At 36.1% G+C, this 15,419-nt stretch overlaps 3 protein-coding genes across 7 annotated transcripts; 2 read left to right on the plus strand and 1 right to left on the minus strand.

The window, feature by feature from the left end:
• Nucleotides 1-975: 975 nt before the first annotated feature.
• On the minus strand, nt 976-4,391 carry LOC140987547 (cellulose synthase-like protein E6). The gene is made up of 8 exons (XM_073456094.1): nt 4,065-4,391; nt 3,536-3,854; nt 3,313-3,453; nt 3,086-3,217; nt 2,753-2,965; nt 2,301-2,525; nt 1,857-2,204; nt 976-1,683 (listed from the first exon to the last, which is right to left on the minus strand). Exons 1-8 carry the CDS (start codon nt 4,346-4,348, stop codon nt 1,144-1,146), a joined length of 2,202 nt encoding a protein of 733 aa, XP_073312195.1. The 5' UTR covers nt 4,349-4,391; the 3' UTR covers nt 976-1,143.
• Nucleotides 4,392-6,815: 2,424 nt separating this feature from the next.
• On the plus strand, nt 6,816-12,389 carry LOC140987548 (WEB family protein At5g55860-like). Of its 5 annotated transcripts, none has more exons than XM_073456097.1 (4): nt 6,816-7,383; nt 7,500-7,585; nt 9,524-9,719; nt 10,374-12,389. In XM_073456097.1, exons 3-4 carry the CDS (start codon nt 9,549-9,551, stop codon nt 12,156-12,158), a joined length of 1,956 nt encoding a protein of 651 aa, XP_073312198.1. In that variant the 5' UTR covers nt 6,816-7,383; nt 7,500-7,585; nt 9,524-9,548; the 3' UTR covers nt 12,159-12,389. The 5 variants fall into 5 exon arrangements, with proteins under 5 accessions (XP_073312198.1, XP_073312197.1, XP_073312196.1 ...); XM_073456096.1 differs by having other exon boundaries at nt 7,500-7,566; XM_073456095.1 differs by lacking the exon at nt 7,500-7,585.
• Nucleotides 12,390-12,664: 275 nt separating this feature from the next.
• On the plus strand, nt 12,665-15,366 carry LOC140987549 (uncharacterized). Its single transcript, XM_073456100.1, has 5 exons — nt 12,665-13,235; nt 14,023-14,108; nt 14,201-14,506; nt 14,617-14,700; nt 14,778-15,366. The coding sequence occupies exons 1-5, from the start codon at nt 12,831-12,833 to the stop codon at nt 15,217-15,219; spliced, it is 1,323 nt and encodes a 440-aa protein (XP_073312201.1). The 5' UTR covers nt 12,665-12,830; the 3' UTR covers nt 15,220-15,366.
• Nucleotides 15,367-15,419: the final 53 nt, after the last annotated feature.

A 15,419-nucleotide genomic window follows, 5' to 3' on the forward strand; every position in this document is an offset into this window, starting at 1 on the left:
TTCTCTTACTATATCATCCAAGATTGCTTATTCCGGAGCTTTCGAATTTTCTTTCTCTTGTACCTTTCTTTTTCAAGGTACATTATCGTTGGAAATAATTGGTCGACCAAGCTTCTGGCGTATATTAGATTCATTTGCAGGTTGAATAGTAGCTGGTCCTACGAGGACATCAATTTTTACAGGGGCATTCTCTGCATGTATACGTGACTTTGTCACATTCTTTGTATTAACAAAAGTATCGGGCAATTGATTTGCAATTCTTTGCAAGTGAATGATTCTTTCAACTTCTTACTCACATTGATTATTTCGAGGATCATAATGAGATAGTGTTTTCTCATTCCAACAAACCTTTTGTTGTTCTTCGGGATACAACTTTATTTCCCATAGATTTGGAAATTCTAACTCATCGAAGTGACAATCTGCAAATCTCGCAGTAAACAAGTCTCCTGTTAAAGATTCCAAATATCTAATAATAGATGGAGAATCATATCCCACATAAATCCCAAGTCTACGTTGTGGGCCTATTTTGGTTTGTTGTGTAGATGGGAGAGAGACTTGTAATGCATAACCAAATAATCAAAGGTGAGAAACATCAGGCTCTCAATCATAAACAAGTTGTAAAAGTGAGAATTAGTGATAATTAGTTGGCCTTATACGAATCAATGACGCACCATGTATTATGGCATGGCCCCACACAGATTATGAAAATTTTGTTAATGGCCTAGCAATTAATTGTAAACGCTTAATAAATGACTCTGCTAAATCATTTTGTGTATGAACATAGGGAACTGAATGCTCAACTGAAATCTCTATTGACATACAATAGTCATTAAATGTCTGGGATTTAAATTCAACAACATTATCAAAACGAATTGTCTTGATTAAATGATCTGGAAATTGAGCTCTTAATTTAATAATTTGCGCAAGTAATCTAGCTAAGATTTATTTTCACTAACAGATTCACAATTCTGTGTATTTAATTAATTATTACATCTGAAATATTACATAACTTATTTAAATTCATCAAGAAATTCTATTATACAACACAATATTCCACACATTTGACCCTTCCAAAAAAGCCAACTATTACACAACACAATATTCCACGCATTTGACCCTTCCAAGAAAGCCAACCTATTCAGGTTAATACACTGGAATCAGGCAAGTAGCAGATGCCACAACAATGGATTTTAACAAAACTGAAGATGGGATTTTCCCCTTATCACTTCTCAGGAATAGTGCTTCATACACTGGTAGATTCAACACAGCCAACAATCCACTAATAGTAATCTGCAGCACAAATTCTTCCAACATCCCCAACTCTAAAACGATACTCATGATACCCCATCCAAAGCTGAAAAGGTTTAACAATGCAAGAGTCGAAACAATGACAAACATGATGGATGAGCTTCCAAATTCCATGATTCCTTGCTCGTACCTCTTCTGCACGTCATCATCGACTACCTTAGTAGTGACAACGAATGACATCTCGGAGAGGCCTAACTGCCTGGAAATTGTGTCAAAAAAGGCGAAGAAATATGAAGTGGTACGCCTTATGAGCCACATTCTTTGATAATTCCACCAGCCCTTCAGTGTGTTACCACACATTAGGTCTTCAAATAAGTTGTAGATCGTGTAAGCAATTGAAACATAAGTAAAAGGGGCAAACCAAAAGCTCGACACCTGAGACATGCATGAAAGTTATTGGTTAGAAGCAGCAGCAACTAAAAAACAAGCACTTGAGAATTTTGTGCCTCTCAACTATGTTTACAGATCCAAAAAGAGAACACATTTATCAATCAATAGGTAACTTAATGAATCTACGTAGAATAGCGAAAAAGTGTTTCTTTACATACCTCAGGGAACAAGGGCACTTGATGAAGCAAGCAAAGAGCAGGAATGATCACATAACCCAGAGTGGGCAATGAAACAGGCGCCCAGAGAAGGTAAATGCAGTATCCCATTTGGGCACCTAACGATATTTTGCCACGGCCATAAACAAAGGGACAATACTTGGATAAGAAAATCTGAAACAAGCCTTCAGCCCATCTCTTGTACTGAACAAGAGCTGCATCCAAGGTTATTGGAGCAACGCCCAAAAAGGCACTCTTGCTTGGATTGTAATACACAGGTTTCCATCCCCTGCATTGGATTGTTAGGCCCGTCACTATGTCCTCAACTGGACATCCATACACCAATCCCATCTGCATATGTTAAATCCATACATCAAAATTAGGCAGGGTTTGTATAATAGATTTTGTGTCAATGCATGCACACATATGTAAATGTGAAACACAAACCTCTTTCCCCCACAGTGTGCCTTTCTCATAGCTACAGTTTGCTAAAACTTTTGATGCTTCCTCCAAATCTTCAACTGTTCTACCGTTAGTGTTGTCATTGGCAGTGTTCCATTCAATTCTATGATCCTCGGAATATTTCTTTCCAGCTAGGCTGTCCCTTCTATGGAAGCATCCTGTACCAATATACGGAGCCCCACCGAAACCATCTAAACCCGAAAGCTCGAACTTCAAAAGAAATTGGGAATGGTTATAGTCCACCGTTACCATTTTCAAAAAAAAAAAAAAGAAACAGAACAATATCTTGATATTCTTCCCGGAATTGCAGCTTTTCAAAGTTAGATTTTTGAAAATTATTCAAATTAAAGGGTATCCTTTAGTTCGACAATTACAGCTTATATTATCCAACGGATGATTAAAACTTCAAAAAGGAAATAAAAAAGGGTACTACATACTTGATTAATTACATGGGCAACATTTGCATATATATTATTTTTGGTGTTGTTGCTGTAGCGTTGAGGATGCTGAACATAGCATATCGATTTTCCTTGTTTTTCATCTAAAAAGAAGCTTAATGCATCTTTTAAAGCATCCGGATCATTCGCATACATATCGCAGTCAACATTGAGAATGATTGGTGCATTGCTGATTTCTGATGACACTCTAATCTGCAAAGAAAAACTTCATTTACCAATGCTGGACATATGATTTTTTGTGGTTAATTCATTCGACAGTAAATTTAAATTTAGGTTTGGGAAGCAGAAACTCCTAAAGAACAGTTCATTTACCAATGCATTCATCGATCCGGCCTTGAAGTTATGAGCCCATCCAGAATTCTTTTCCCTCGACAAGTACACCAATGTGGGCAATCTGTTTCCTTCAATATCAACTGAGTTGGGGTTCCATCCATCTATCAAAATCTGAAACTCAGAAGTGAAAAGTTCAACTTAATTCTTCATCAGTAACAGAAAGAAAATAAATAAAACTGTATAGTATCGAATACTGTAGAGATCACCTGCACAATAGATTGATGATCCTGTTTTGTGACCTTATTGTCCCATTCTGAGAACCCTTTGTGTTGATCCTTGACTTCTTTGGGAATGGAACCCATTACCGCGGCTGACTCGATTCGGTTTCTCATACCTACGTATAGTTCCTAAAGCAAAGGAAAAACAAAAGTTTTCATCCCTGCCAATCATCTTTCGTTCTTGTTTCATTAAGCGCAGAGCTGAATTCACCTTAATGCTAGTCCATTCTTGCTTTAAGCTTGACTCATTTGCATCGATCTTCTGAGCAAAATAGGCTTCAGGGGCCCTTGGCTCCACGTTGTATTTCTTGCAGAAAGGTATCCAGTACTTGGAAAACTTAGAGACCTCAAGTAGAGCATAGAATGTTAACTCCGATCCACCGTCATCCGACAGGTAAACGCTTAGTTTTTCGGCTGGATGGTTGCACGAAATGAGTGAAAGTACCGTGTTGATCACCAACGACGGTGGTTCCAATATGGGATCAGCTGTGCACACAAATATATCGATCCCCGGCATCTTGTCGCCAAAGCTAAAACTCTCGTGATTGCAGTTGAAAGACAAATTAACAACGGATTCAACAAGATTAACCAAAACAGGCAACAAGATAAGAACATTTACGCAAACAATACGATTCTTGGTTTCGAAAAAGTGGGGGTGGGGGGAGGAGTGTCGCGAATGCTTAGCAAGTTCTACTGCGTGAAATCTTCACATACGAGATATTAGTGAACAAAGTTATCACCTTTCAGATAGCTTCCCCTTAAAGGTTCTCCGATAAACAACATGCCATCGTCCAGCCTGGGTGATAATCCAGTACAAACCGAACAAAACCTCAGAGAAGAACATCCCAATCCAAGCATATCTGCCAGCTTCACCTCTTCTTGGGATGTGAACCAATCTGTATATCCATATCAAGATTATCCCAACAAGAATCGTCGCAGCAAAGAGCTTGTATAGAACTCTGCCTTTTGCTACTTTGGTCTCGAACAAAGTAGCTACGGTTTCTTCTCCGTTCTTGGCAACCATTATCCTCAAACTCTCTTTGGTCTACCCCCACCACGTTGGTCTAGTCTGAAACGAATCTTCCTAGTATATATTTTATTAGATATTCACTAATATGAAATAGTTATTTGATCGTTACTCAAAAATATTAATTTTGGTTCGAAGATTATTTATTGGTGTAGAAGTTGGTGAAAAATCTTCAATCAAAACATTTCTTTAGGTTCACTCTTTATCCACAAAATTGTGGTACTATGTCATACAAATTGTGGTATACTTTATGTGGAAATGTGGTACTAAAAAAGTACCAAATGATTGAACACAAAAAAACGACGACCGGGAATTGAAGATCGATTTCCCGATTTATTCGTCGTGTTGTTGAATAATTTCGGTCCAACCAATCCAATAGGTATGGACTGTCACGACTTGTTTGGTTCCTTTTGTTTCTTTAAAAAAAATAAAATATATTGATCTTAATTAATTGAAGTACGAAGCTCAAATTACATTAAAAAAAACCGTTAATTAATTGTAACACAATTCACAAAAACAAGATTGTGCAATCAGTCTAACTAAAAATTGACATAAACATAAACAATTTGAACAGATTGGATATTCAAACTTAATAATAAAAAATTCACATGAATATATAAGCATGACTTACCAAATGGTTGACCTAATTACCTATAACGTCCTATGTGGTCTAATTTTATAACCATTTTAAAAAAAAAATCTCTTTGTAAATTGAATTAACAGATGATAATAAATAACATTGTTCTAAAAAATAATAGACGTTAGTCAGGAAACCACCTACTATCTAGCACATAAAAGCTTAGGTGGTGGGTGATCGCTATCGAATTCAAATTCAAAATCAAAAATATTCATTTTATTTATGTTACAAATTAATTGAAAAGTATGTTTGATAATTTTTAAAAAATAATAATTCAATATATTAAATTAGGTGGAGACTATGCAACTTAAGCGGCATATTTTTTAACATTGCTGAGAGGCATCATTTTTCTAAAAATCAGGACGATGGGTGATTTCTTTTTAGAACATTGATAAATAAATTTAAATTTCTAGTTTGAGTTGCATTATATGTATATGTATGTAAGAAAATGTTGTAAACACAATATTTTTATATGCATATTATTATAATTTAAATGAGATTTAAAGTATAATGAATATAAAAAATTATGACTGAAAGTAAAATTTAGTTGAAAATGAGATCCTAATTGTTTTACCATATAAGATGTATATGTAGAAAAAGTAGATGACTTGTAGCTCATACCATATCAAATTTTAAATTTGAAATGATACATTGAATCCGAGATCTAAATCACAAGAAATTGAAAATTATTCTATGTTACACCTATAGCATTTCTCTCTACTATACCAACATCGGTGCAGCAGGAAAAAGAGACAACAGAGACAGGGTTATGCATAAGATCACATGGCACTAAAATAGTTTGGAATTTATATAATTTCACTTTTAAAAATTATAGGTTTAGTTTTATGATATACATATTTCATATTATTTTATTTATTTCATTTATATAAATATGTATAGTAAACACTTCAACTCAAGTTAATCGTTTAAAAAATCGAGTTAATTATGTAAATATATTAAATTAAATATTTGAATAAATTAAACTAGAAAAATATTATGTGAACATATATATTGAAATGTATTCCGAACTAAAATATATATTTTCTATTAACTTACCAAGAAAAATAAAATAAAATGATATCTTTTATTTTATTTGATCACCTTCGAGTGACCCGTATTCTAAAATTAATTAATTTATATAAATANATTCAATAGCCTAATTTTTTTTTTTTTTTTTTTATTGATTGATAGCCCATATTTTTTTATACAATGGGTATAAGTATAACTATACATCTCGTGATTTGAATTCAATATTGTAAAATAATAATAGATTATTTGCCGACAGAAACATGCNATATACAAAAATTTTGTTTCATAATGACATGATATCACGAAATATGTGAATCGTGAGCCAATAAATAAATATGAGCGTAATTTAAAAAAAAACGTTGAGACGGATTTATATTTGTGATATTAGTCTATTCAATTTATATTTATAGTTAAAAGTAATATTTTGACAGACATGATCAGATAAAACATTCGACTTATAAAATTAAATTATGTAATAATTTCATAAGAGTTTTTACGATTTTAAAATTAAAAAATAAAATATTTCATAGTCATCTTAGCATCTAGTTGTGTATTTAGAATTTATATATAATTTGAAGCTAAATTTCAAAAACAATATCGGAATAAGTTTTTACTTTTATATGTTATACATATCATGATAAATATCACGACGATTATTCAAAGTTCGTTATATTTACACTTTCTTACATCGAAAAACACTTTTTGACAAGTTTAGAACTAAATATATTCGATTTCATCTAACTTTTGAACAACAGATCTTTTCATTTCCACTCCAAAAATTATATACATGTCCATGTAGCATCAACTATGTACAGCACGCTAGGATACTGTTCAAAATAATGAATACCCCTTTTTCCCTAGTCAGCTTTGGGGCGGTGCAACTTGCTGACCAATCTCTGATTTGCTCTCGTGATTTTTTATTGTTCATCTGAAAAAAGGCTTGAAATTTGAGGTCCTCCCCCCTGTTGTTTTGTCGTACAACCGGGAACAAATTCTTCTCCATTTTCTTTATTTTTTCAACCCAATATCGAGTTTGAAAAACGTTTTCTTTCTTATCGCTCGAGTGTTTGGTTGTTCTGTAAACCCCGAGAGGTGATTTTCTTGGGGGAACCAGAGTTGCAGAGTCCCGGAGTTTAGTTTGTTGTGGGTTTTTTGTGCGTTTCGCTGATTCTGGGAAAAGGTGCGGACTTTTGGTGTCGAAAGATTGGTGAAAGTTTGTCAAGATTCTTCTTCACCATCCAACGATTTTTTTTTTTTGGAAAAAACCTATTTGGGATCAAAAGCTTTGTTGATTCATAGGGTTTACGTTGACGTTTTTGTCTGCTCTCAGCACATGATAAAAAGTTCTAGAGTGAATTATTATTTGGTTTGTACTTTTTACCCGTTTTCGTTATTTTATCCCTGTTTTTACCCTTTTGCGATTTAGTGGATAATTAATTTTTTTCTTTTGGTTCAATTATTACTATATTGATGTGGATTCAGGCTGAAGCAAAAGTTTCTCGCCAGAAAGATTAATATTTGACATTTTTGCTGGAGCGTAAATTTTCATGTAAACCTTTGATCAATGGGTCCTTTCATGTCTACTGGTTCTCATGTAATTTTTTTTTCATTTGTCTTATTATAGTGTATTCACGACTCTCATGATTAAATATATGGTTAATGATTGTACACCAATAACTGATAGAAAGGATTTTCTCCTCTCTCTTGTTGGAAAGAAATAATTGGTAGGAAGGAAGAACTACTTGACAGGAACAATAAGTAGAGGAGAAACTTTGATTATAAGTGAGAAAATTCTAGAAATTACTTGTTCAAATTGATATTGTTGGCAAAATTTTACGTCTTTCAGTTTATGGTTCTGATCCTCTAGCTTAGTGGAGGAGTATCGTAGTAGCATATATTTTTGGTTAGGATTTTGAAGTCGCCTCAGTCACTTAGGTCTTAGTCTTTTTTATCGGTGAGCTTCTTTTGTTGTTTAGAATTTAATGGCTGATTTGTCTGTCTATATTGCTTTTTTCCTTGAAACTCCCATGAACTATTCTGGGTTTTCTGTACTTAAGATAATTCACGTTAAATAAATCAGCGACCAACCTTAGAATTTTGCTATAGGATTTTGCCTTAGTTCTATGGTGGCTTAATACCTGTTTAATAAGATGGTTATGTACCAAGTATATTGAGCAACTCATGTATGTTTCAGATATAACTTCTGATAGGCACAAGTACCTACACAGCACTGAAGTAATAGCAGCATTTTTAAAGCTAATATAAAATTTGATACTGCTTTATGATCTGTGAGCTTCTTTTGTTGTTTAGAATTTAATGGCTGATTTGTCTGTTTACATTGCTTTTTTACTTGAAACTCCCATTAACTATTCTGGTTTTTCTGTACTTAAGATAATTCATGTGAATAAATCAGCAATCGACCTTAGAATTTTGCCATAGGATTTTTCCTCAGTTCTATGTTGGCTTAATATCTGTTTATTAAGGTGGTTGTGTACCAAGTATATTGAGCAACTCATGTATGTTTCAAATTTAACTTCTGATAGGCAACAAGTACCTATCACACACTGAATTAATACTTGTATTTTTAAAGCTAATATGAAATCTGATACTGCTTTATGATCTGTGAGCTTCTTTTGTTGTTTAGAATTAATGGCTGATTTGTCTGTTTAAATTGCCATTTTTTTCTCTTGAAACTCCCATGAACTATTCTGGTTTTTCTGTACTTGAGATAATTCATGTTGAATAAATCAGCGACCAATCTTTGAATTTTGCTATAGGATTTTTTCTTAGTTCTATGGTGGCTTAACACCTGTTTAATATGGTGGCTATGTACTAAGTATATTGATTAACTCATGTATGTTTCAGATATAACTTCTGATAGGCAACAAGTACCTATCACAGCACTGAAGTAATATCAGCATTTTAAAGCTAATATAAAATCTGATACTGCTTTGATTGTGATGATTGATGGTATGACCAATGAAATATCAATTTTCAGTATAAGATCCCATTAAATTGCTAGTTTACAGTGATATTAGAGCAGGTGATTTTTTCGATCTGTCATTCTTTCAAGTTTTATTAAAGAGTTACTTTTGTGAGTTGAAATATGTTTGTCTCATTTCTTCCGCATCAGCAATCAAATTGAGACATGCTAATTCCTCTAACTTAAGAAGGGGATTGACCATGATACTTTGAAACATGATATTTTCTCATGAGCTGACTCTCTTGCGCCGTTTGTGTAAAAATTTGTTAGTGGCATGTTCTTCACTGGTTGATAGTAGCTGCTTGAGAACCCAAGACGTGAACTTGGATTTTATATTACTTTAAATTAAACATTCTTCAATGTGGTAGGAAATATGTTCCATACACCCATACTGATTTTAACTTGTTATCTGCAGAGTTTCTTCAGTTGGAAAGATTATGTTCTTTTTTATTTATAATAATATAATTGATCATCCTTTTTTGTAAAAAATTGTGTTTGACTGGCTGTCCTTGACATGTAAAAGTTGGCAACAAACTGATTGAAGAATTATGGTGGCAAAAGATTATCAGAAAACCAAAGGTCCAGCTAAAGCTGAGGTGGGAGAAATTGACACCAGTGCACCGTTTCAATCCGTCAAAGATGCTGTCAGTTTATTTGGCGAAGGTGCTTTTTCAGGGGAAAAGCTAGCCATAAAGAAGGCAAAACCACAATCTACGGAAGTATGTTGATTTCTTTTTTCTTGGAGCCCTTGCTTAGTATATATAATTATCATATCCCATCCCCACGATTTTCTCGTGTCAACTACAACTACAGATTCAAGAATGTTGAGTGTTTGTTTTGTTTTACCTCCAGTGTAGAAGTTTGGGATATATATATTTTTTTGTACATATTTTGCATACAGTTGAAGTGTGAGGTAAAGGTCTTGAGTTTCATTGAAACTTAACCTCACATTACTATTTAGCTGGTATTTGGTTGGCACTGTATTAGAGTCTAGAGAAATGATTGTTACCTTCGTTGCTCCCTTTGACCTTAATTTCTATAGTTCTATGATTTGGTTACATCCCTAACTAATCAATGTTAGAAAGCATTTGGTGGTTTAGCTTTACCAAACAAACAAAAATTGCTAGTATACTCCCCTGGCATGATTTTAATGTTGAAGATATTGGTTGTGGATGGTAGATTTGACATTGTTTTCTGCTTGCTTACAATGGATGTGCAATGCATGATTGATTTATTTCTGTCAGCTCGATGATTTGATACTCTTGTACGGTTGTACTGGGTTAATCACTTGTAAAAGTCATAAACTTATGTTGAACCACCATTGCTGCTGCACGTCTTCTAGTCTCCTGCCCACATGTTTTTTGTTTTTTCAGAGAGTTCTTGCAAAAGAGACTCAGCTTCACTTGGTTGATAAAGAGCTTAATAGGTTGAGAGATCAATTAAAAAATGCTGAGACGGCAAAAGTTTATGCTCTTGCAGAGCTTGAAAAAGCTAAATCGACTGTTTCAGATCTTACCCAGAAACTGAAAACTGTCAATGAATCTAAGGATTCAGCATTCAAGGATGCAGAAGTCGCTAAGCATCAAGCAAAGCAATTTGCAGAAACCAACAATGGCAATTCTAAAGTAACTGATGAATCTTCAGATATAGATCTTGAAACTTCTAGAGTTCAGTATATGGCTATGGTCACCGAACTTGATGCGGCAAAGCAGGAGTTGATAGAAACACGGCAAAATTACAATGCATCTGTGAAAGATAGAGACATTGCCAGCGAGCGAGCTGCTGAGGCAAATAATTATGCCCAAGAAAATGTGGGAAAAGTTGACGAGTTATCCAAGGAAATAGCTACTGTCCAACACTCGATTCAGCAAGTGAAGTTTGCCATAGCTCAAGCGAAGGATGAAGAAACAAATAATTGTGATGACAAGGAAAAACAGAAGCAGTTACACAAAGCAAAACACGACAAGACAGTAAACAAATTGCTTGCTCTGCAAAAAGATATAGATCCGGAACTTGTTAAAAATCTGGACACTCAATTGAGTGAAACCTTGTCGGAAACAGAAGCTTTAAAAAAGGATGTGGAGGGTAGAAGAGATGCAGATCTTGATTCTGTGAAGGCTGTTACTTCAGAGTTGGATGGTGCTAAAGAATCGCTGCATAAAGTGGTGGAAGAGGAGAATACTTTGAGAAATCTAGTGGAGACCCTTAAGTCAGAACTGGATGAAATTAAAAAGGAGCACTCTGAATTGAAAGAGAGAGAAACAGAAACAGAATCCATCGCAGGTAATCTTCATGTGAAGCTCCGAAAAGCAAAGTTTGAGCTTGAAGAAGCACTTTTGGAAGAAGCAAAAGTTAGGGGTGCTTCTGATGAAATGATGGACACAATTCGGCAGCTTGCTGTGGACAGAGAAAATGCGAAACTTGAAGTTGAAAACATGAAACAGCAAGCAAAGGAGCTTAAGGGAGTAGCAGAAGCAGCCAGAATTGAACTCGAAGAAGCAAAAAAGAAACTGAGAGTTGCTTTGCATGAAGCAGAAGAAGCAAAGGAAGCTGAAGCTAGAGCCCTTGATCAGATCAAGATTTTGTCTGAGAAAAATGCAGCCCGCATCTCAACTTCAGAGCCCGGTGCCCAGATTAGAATATCAAGAGGCGAGTTCGAGTCACTGAGCCGTAAGGTCGAGGACTCTGAAAAACTAACAGGTATGAAAGTTGCAGCAGCGATGGCTCAGGTGGAAGCAGTCAAAGCCAGTGAAAACGAGGCCCTAAAGAGACTCAAGGCTACACAGAAGGAAATCGAGGACGTGAAAGCTGCAACTCAGGAGGCTTTGAAGAAAGCAGAGATGGCCGAGGCTGCCAAGAAGGCAGTTGAGGGAGAACTCAGAAGATGGCGTGAAAGGGAGCAGAAGAAGGCAGTAGAGGCAGCATCTCGAATTCTCGCTGAAACGGACAAGCCCTTAGTATCGCCTCCTCGTGTGTACCAAAGCCAGAAGCAGAAGCCACAAGAGACAGTCATACAACCTCGAAAGCTAGAGAAAACGAAAACATCGGTGGCCAAGAAAGTGCTAATGCCTAGCCTCAGTGGGGTGTTTGAAAAGAAGAAAACCCAAGTCGAGGTCGGTTCTCCTTCTTATTTGCCTGGTGAGAAACCGGTTTGGTGAGTGTTATAGACGAATTTTTGTGCATTATGTTCATAGTGAGACAAACTAGTGTTGGCCATCTCTTGTGTATATTTTAATTATTGTGAAAATTTAGCTCTAGGTGGTGTCTTTGATTCATTGATGGTGTAAAGGTGCCTACTAGTAATGTCAGGTCTGCTTGGTGAGCGTTTTAGATTGCTTGTGGAATTCTAATACATTCAATATGTGCTTTGCTTTTGACATCGTCTTTTATTTATGTCCATTTTGAAGTGAAAGAACGTTGGAAGAAAATAATACTTTTGACTGTAAAAATAGGCGTAAGCACAACGTGAGAAACCCTTTGCCTAAAACAAAATTTCCCTTAAAATCTTCAACATTGTATCAATCTAACATCAAATCATTTAGTATTATGGAACACAAATATTTGTCAAATTTTTTTATATATAATAATATATATTGGTTAAAGATTTGTTGTATTATGATTTCAAGCGGTTTTTGGCTTCCAGCTAATGTAGCAAAACACGTATTAAATGTAGTTCATCCCCTCCACCGACTCATAATTTGCGATGCTAATAGTTTTGTGGAAGGTAAATATTCAAGCACTATCGTGGAATGTGAATCGACACTTGACCAACCAAGGAGCAAAAGCACACTCCCAACCTCCTCTACTCTACTCTTACAGTAAAGCATCCAATGTCAAACCCCCTAATGGCCAGCAATCGCGACGATCCTCTTCTATTGCTGAGTGCGCACCACCATTCCGCCTCGTCTTCCTCGCCGGCAGATGTCTCCGACCCCGATAGTTACCTTCTCGACGCCTCCCAAATCGGTAGCGCCTCCGGCAGCTTCCAGAATGATGGCTTCCTCGGCTGGGGATACGACGCTGGATTTGTCAACGAAGCGGAGTATGGCTTCTCGCGCCCCGATTTCAGGCAGGGTCCACTTGTGGGAACTGTGGAGCTGTACGAGCGCCACGTCTTCTTGTGCTACAAGAACCCTCAGGTGTGGCCGCCTCGTATTGAAGCGGCTGAGTTCGATCGGCTGCCCAGGCTTCTTGCTGCCGCTCTAGCTGCGAGGAAGACAGAATTGAAACGACAGGTAGAGGTTTTTTTTTTCTTTCCTGTGGATTTTGTGCGGCGGTGCAACGTCTGCTTTTTTTTTCTCCGGTAGAATGTTTATGAATTATGGCAAGTTTGTGGATGTTTGATGGGTTTTGAGTAAAAATTGAACTGGGTTTTGATGTAGATTTAGTTTTTTCATTGTATGCGTGTTTGTGTTGGGAAGTTGTTTGATGGGCGTGCGGGGTATGCATTAATCATATCGGGTGATGAATTTTGTTTTATTACCGTGTAATTCGATAGATAGAATAGAATTAGTGAAATGGCTATATGAAGCTATTCGAATTATAAGGCTGTGTTCTTTGACCCATTCTCTCAACTTATGTGGAATATTAAGACAAATCTAGCTCTCAAATGCCATTTTTCAAACATTGAAAGCTTCCAATCACTATGTACATGCGACAACTGATCATTTTGGGCATGAGCTCAAAACTTGCAACTTGCTGTTTCGCTGACTGGAAAATATTGTTAATTATAAAACAAAATATTTCCTTTACTTTTGTGTACTTCAATGGAAAGAGAAACTAATGGAGGTTGGTTTCCTGTCGAGAAGATCAGCTCCTCTGCCTTTTAGAATGGTCTCAGATTTCTCTCTGTTTATAGCATGCATCATCATATATAGGTATTAAGAATCAAGCATGAAGATGTGAGATTTTTGGTTTCCATGATAAAATGTGTGGAAAATCACGACTTGGTTTCCTCTTTACCATGGTTTGAATTTTGAATTATCCATTTGATGACAATCACTTTCTCACAAATCTTTTCAGACCCGTTTAACTATATGTGAGGGACGTGATGGTACTGAGACATCAAACGGCGATGTGCTAATCTTTCCAGACATGATTAGATACAGGTTAAAGTTAAAGTTCATCTTCTACTGCTTTGGAAACCCATAGCATTCCTTTGTATTTGACACGAAAGATCGTAAATTTGAATATATTACAGGAGATTAACACATTTTGATGTTGATACATTTGTTGAGGAGGTGCTCGTGAAGGAGTGTGAATGGTTGCCTGGAAGCCCAGAAGCTTTGAGGGGTTGTTATATTTTTGTATGCTGTCATGGCTCAAGGGATCGACGATGTGGTGTTTGTGGTCCTTCTGTTATTAATAAATTTAAGGATGAGATAGAATTGCATGGTTTGCAGGGTAAAGTGACGGTTGGGCCATGTTCGCACATTGGAGGGCATAAGTACGCGGGTAATGTGATCATTTTTGGACCAAACATAAAAAAAGAAGTCACTGGCCACTGGTACATGGATAACTAGTTCTCCTTTACCTAATGTTTTTGAGCAATTTCTTCCTTTCTTGAAATTGCCTGTTCACTAATTAAACAATGATAATATTGCAAGCACGCGGCAGGTACGGATATGTCATGCCTGAAGATGTACCTGTTTTGCTTGAACAGCATATTGGGAAAGGAGAAATTGTCGATTGCCTATGGAGGTAATATATAGATAGCAGACTAGTATTAGAATTTTCTTTATGAGCTTGGCCCATAAATATTTGATTTATTTTTGCAGGGGACAAATGGGATTATCAGAAGACGACCAGAAAAAGTCACAGGAACTAAGGTTTCAGATCAACGGTGAAACATTTATGGATAGGAGCACAAATGAGACTTCAGGAATAAACAATGCAAAAGCAAGCATGTGCGCATCTCAAGCACATGGCAAGGTATGTTGTCAAGAGAATGATGGCTTCCCTTGCTGTCAGAACCTTGAATCACAAGGAAAGGTGGAGTCTGCTAAGGTTGTTGAAAATGTTACTAACGAAAAGAAAAGGCCTTATAGGAGACAAATTTCTCAAAATAATAGTGGAAATGGAACTGGTCCTCGTAAAGTGTGCTCAATGCCTACGTGGTTTGAAACCTGGGAGTGTGAAGATGCATATGCTGCACTTGCTGTTGTCGGTGCTGCTATATCAGTTGCATTTGCCTATAGCTGCTACAAACAGCTGAGCTGAAATTTCATGCTATAGTCATAATTTCTGATTGTGGTTAATTTATGTTCAAGTTGTGGTTCCCTCGTGGTTAAAATTATAGATGATCTTGTTTGAGTGAAAAACACTCGATCCCATCGAGTATGAATGTATGTCTTGTAATTTAGAACCATGGGAGACCATCGTAATTCAGGTAGGTTCACATGATGTGGTATTGCTATTTT

The sequence above is a fragment of the Primulina huaijiensis genome, chromosome 11 (genome assembly GCF_012295235.1).
Source record: "Primulina huaijiensis isolate GDHJ02 chromosome 11, ASM1229523v2, whole genome shotgun sequence".
NCBI classification, from domain to species: Eukaryota; Viridiplantae; Streptophyta; class Magnoliopsida; order Lamiales; family Gesneriaceae; genus Primulina; species Primulina huaijiensis.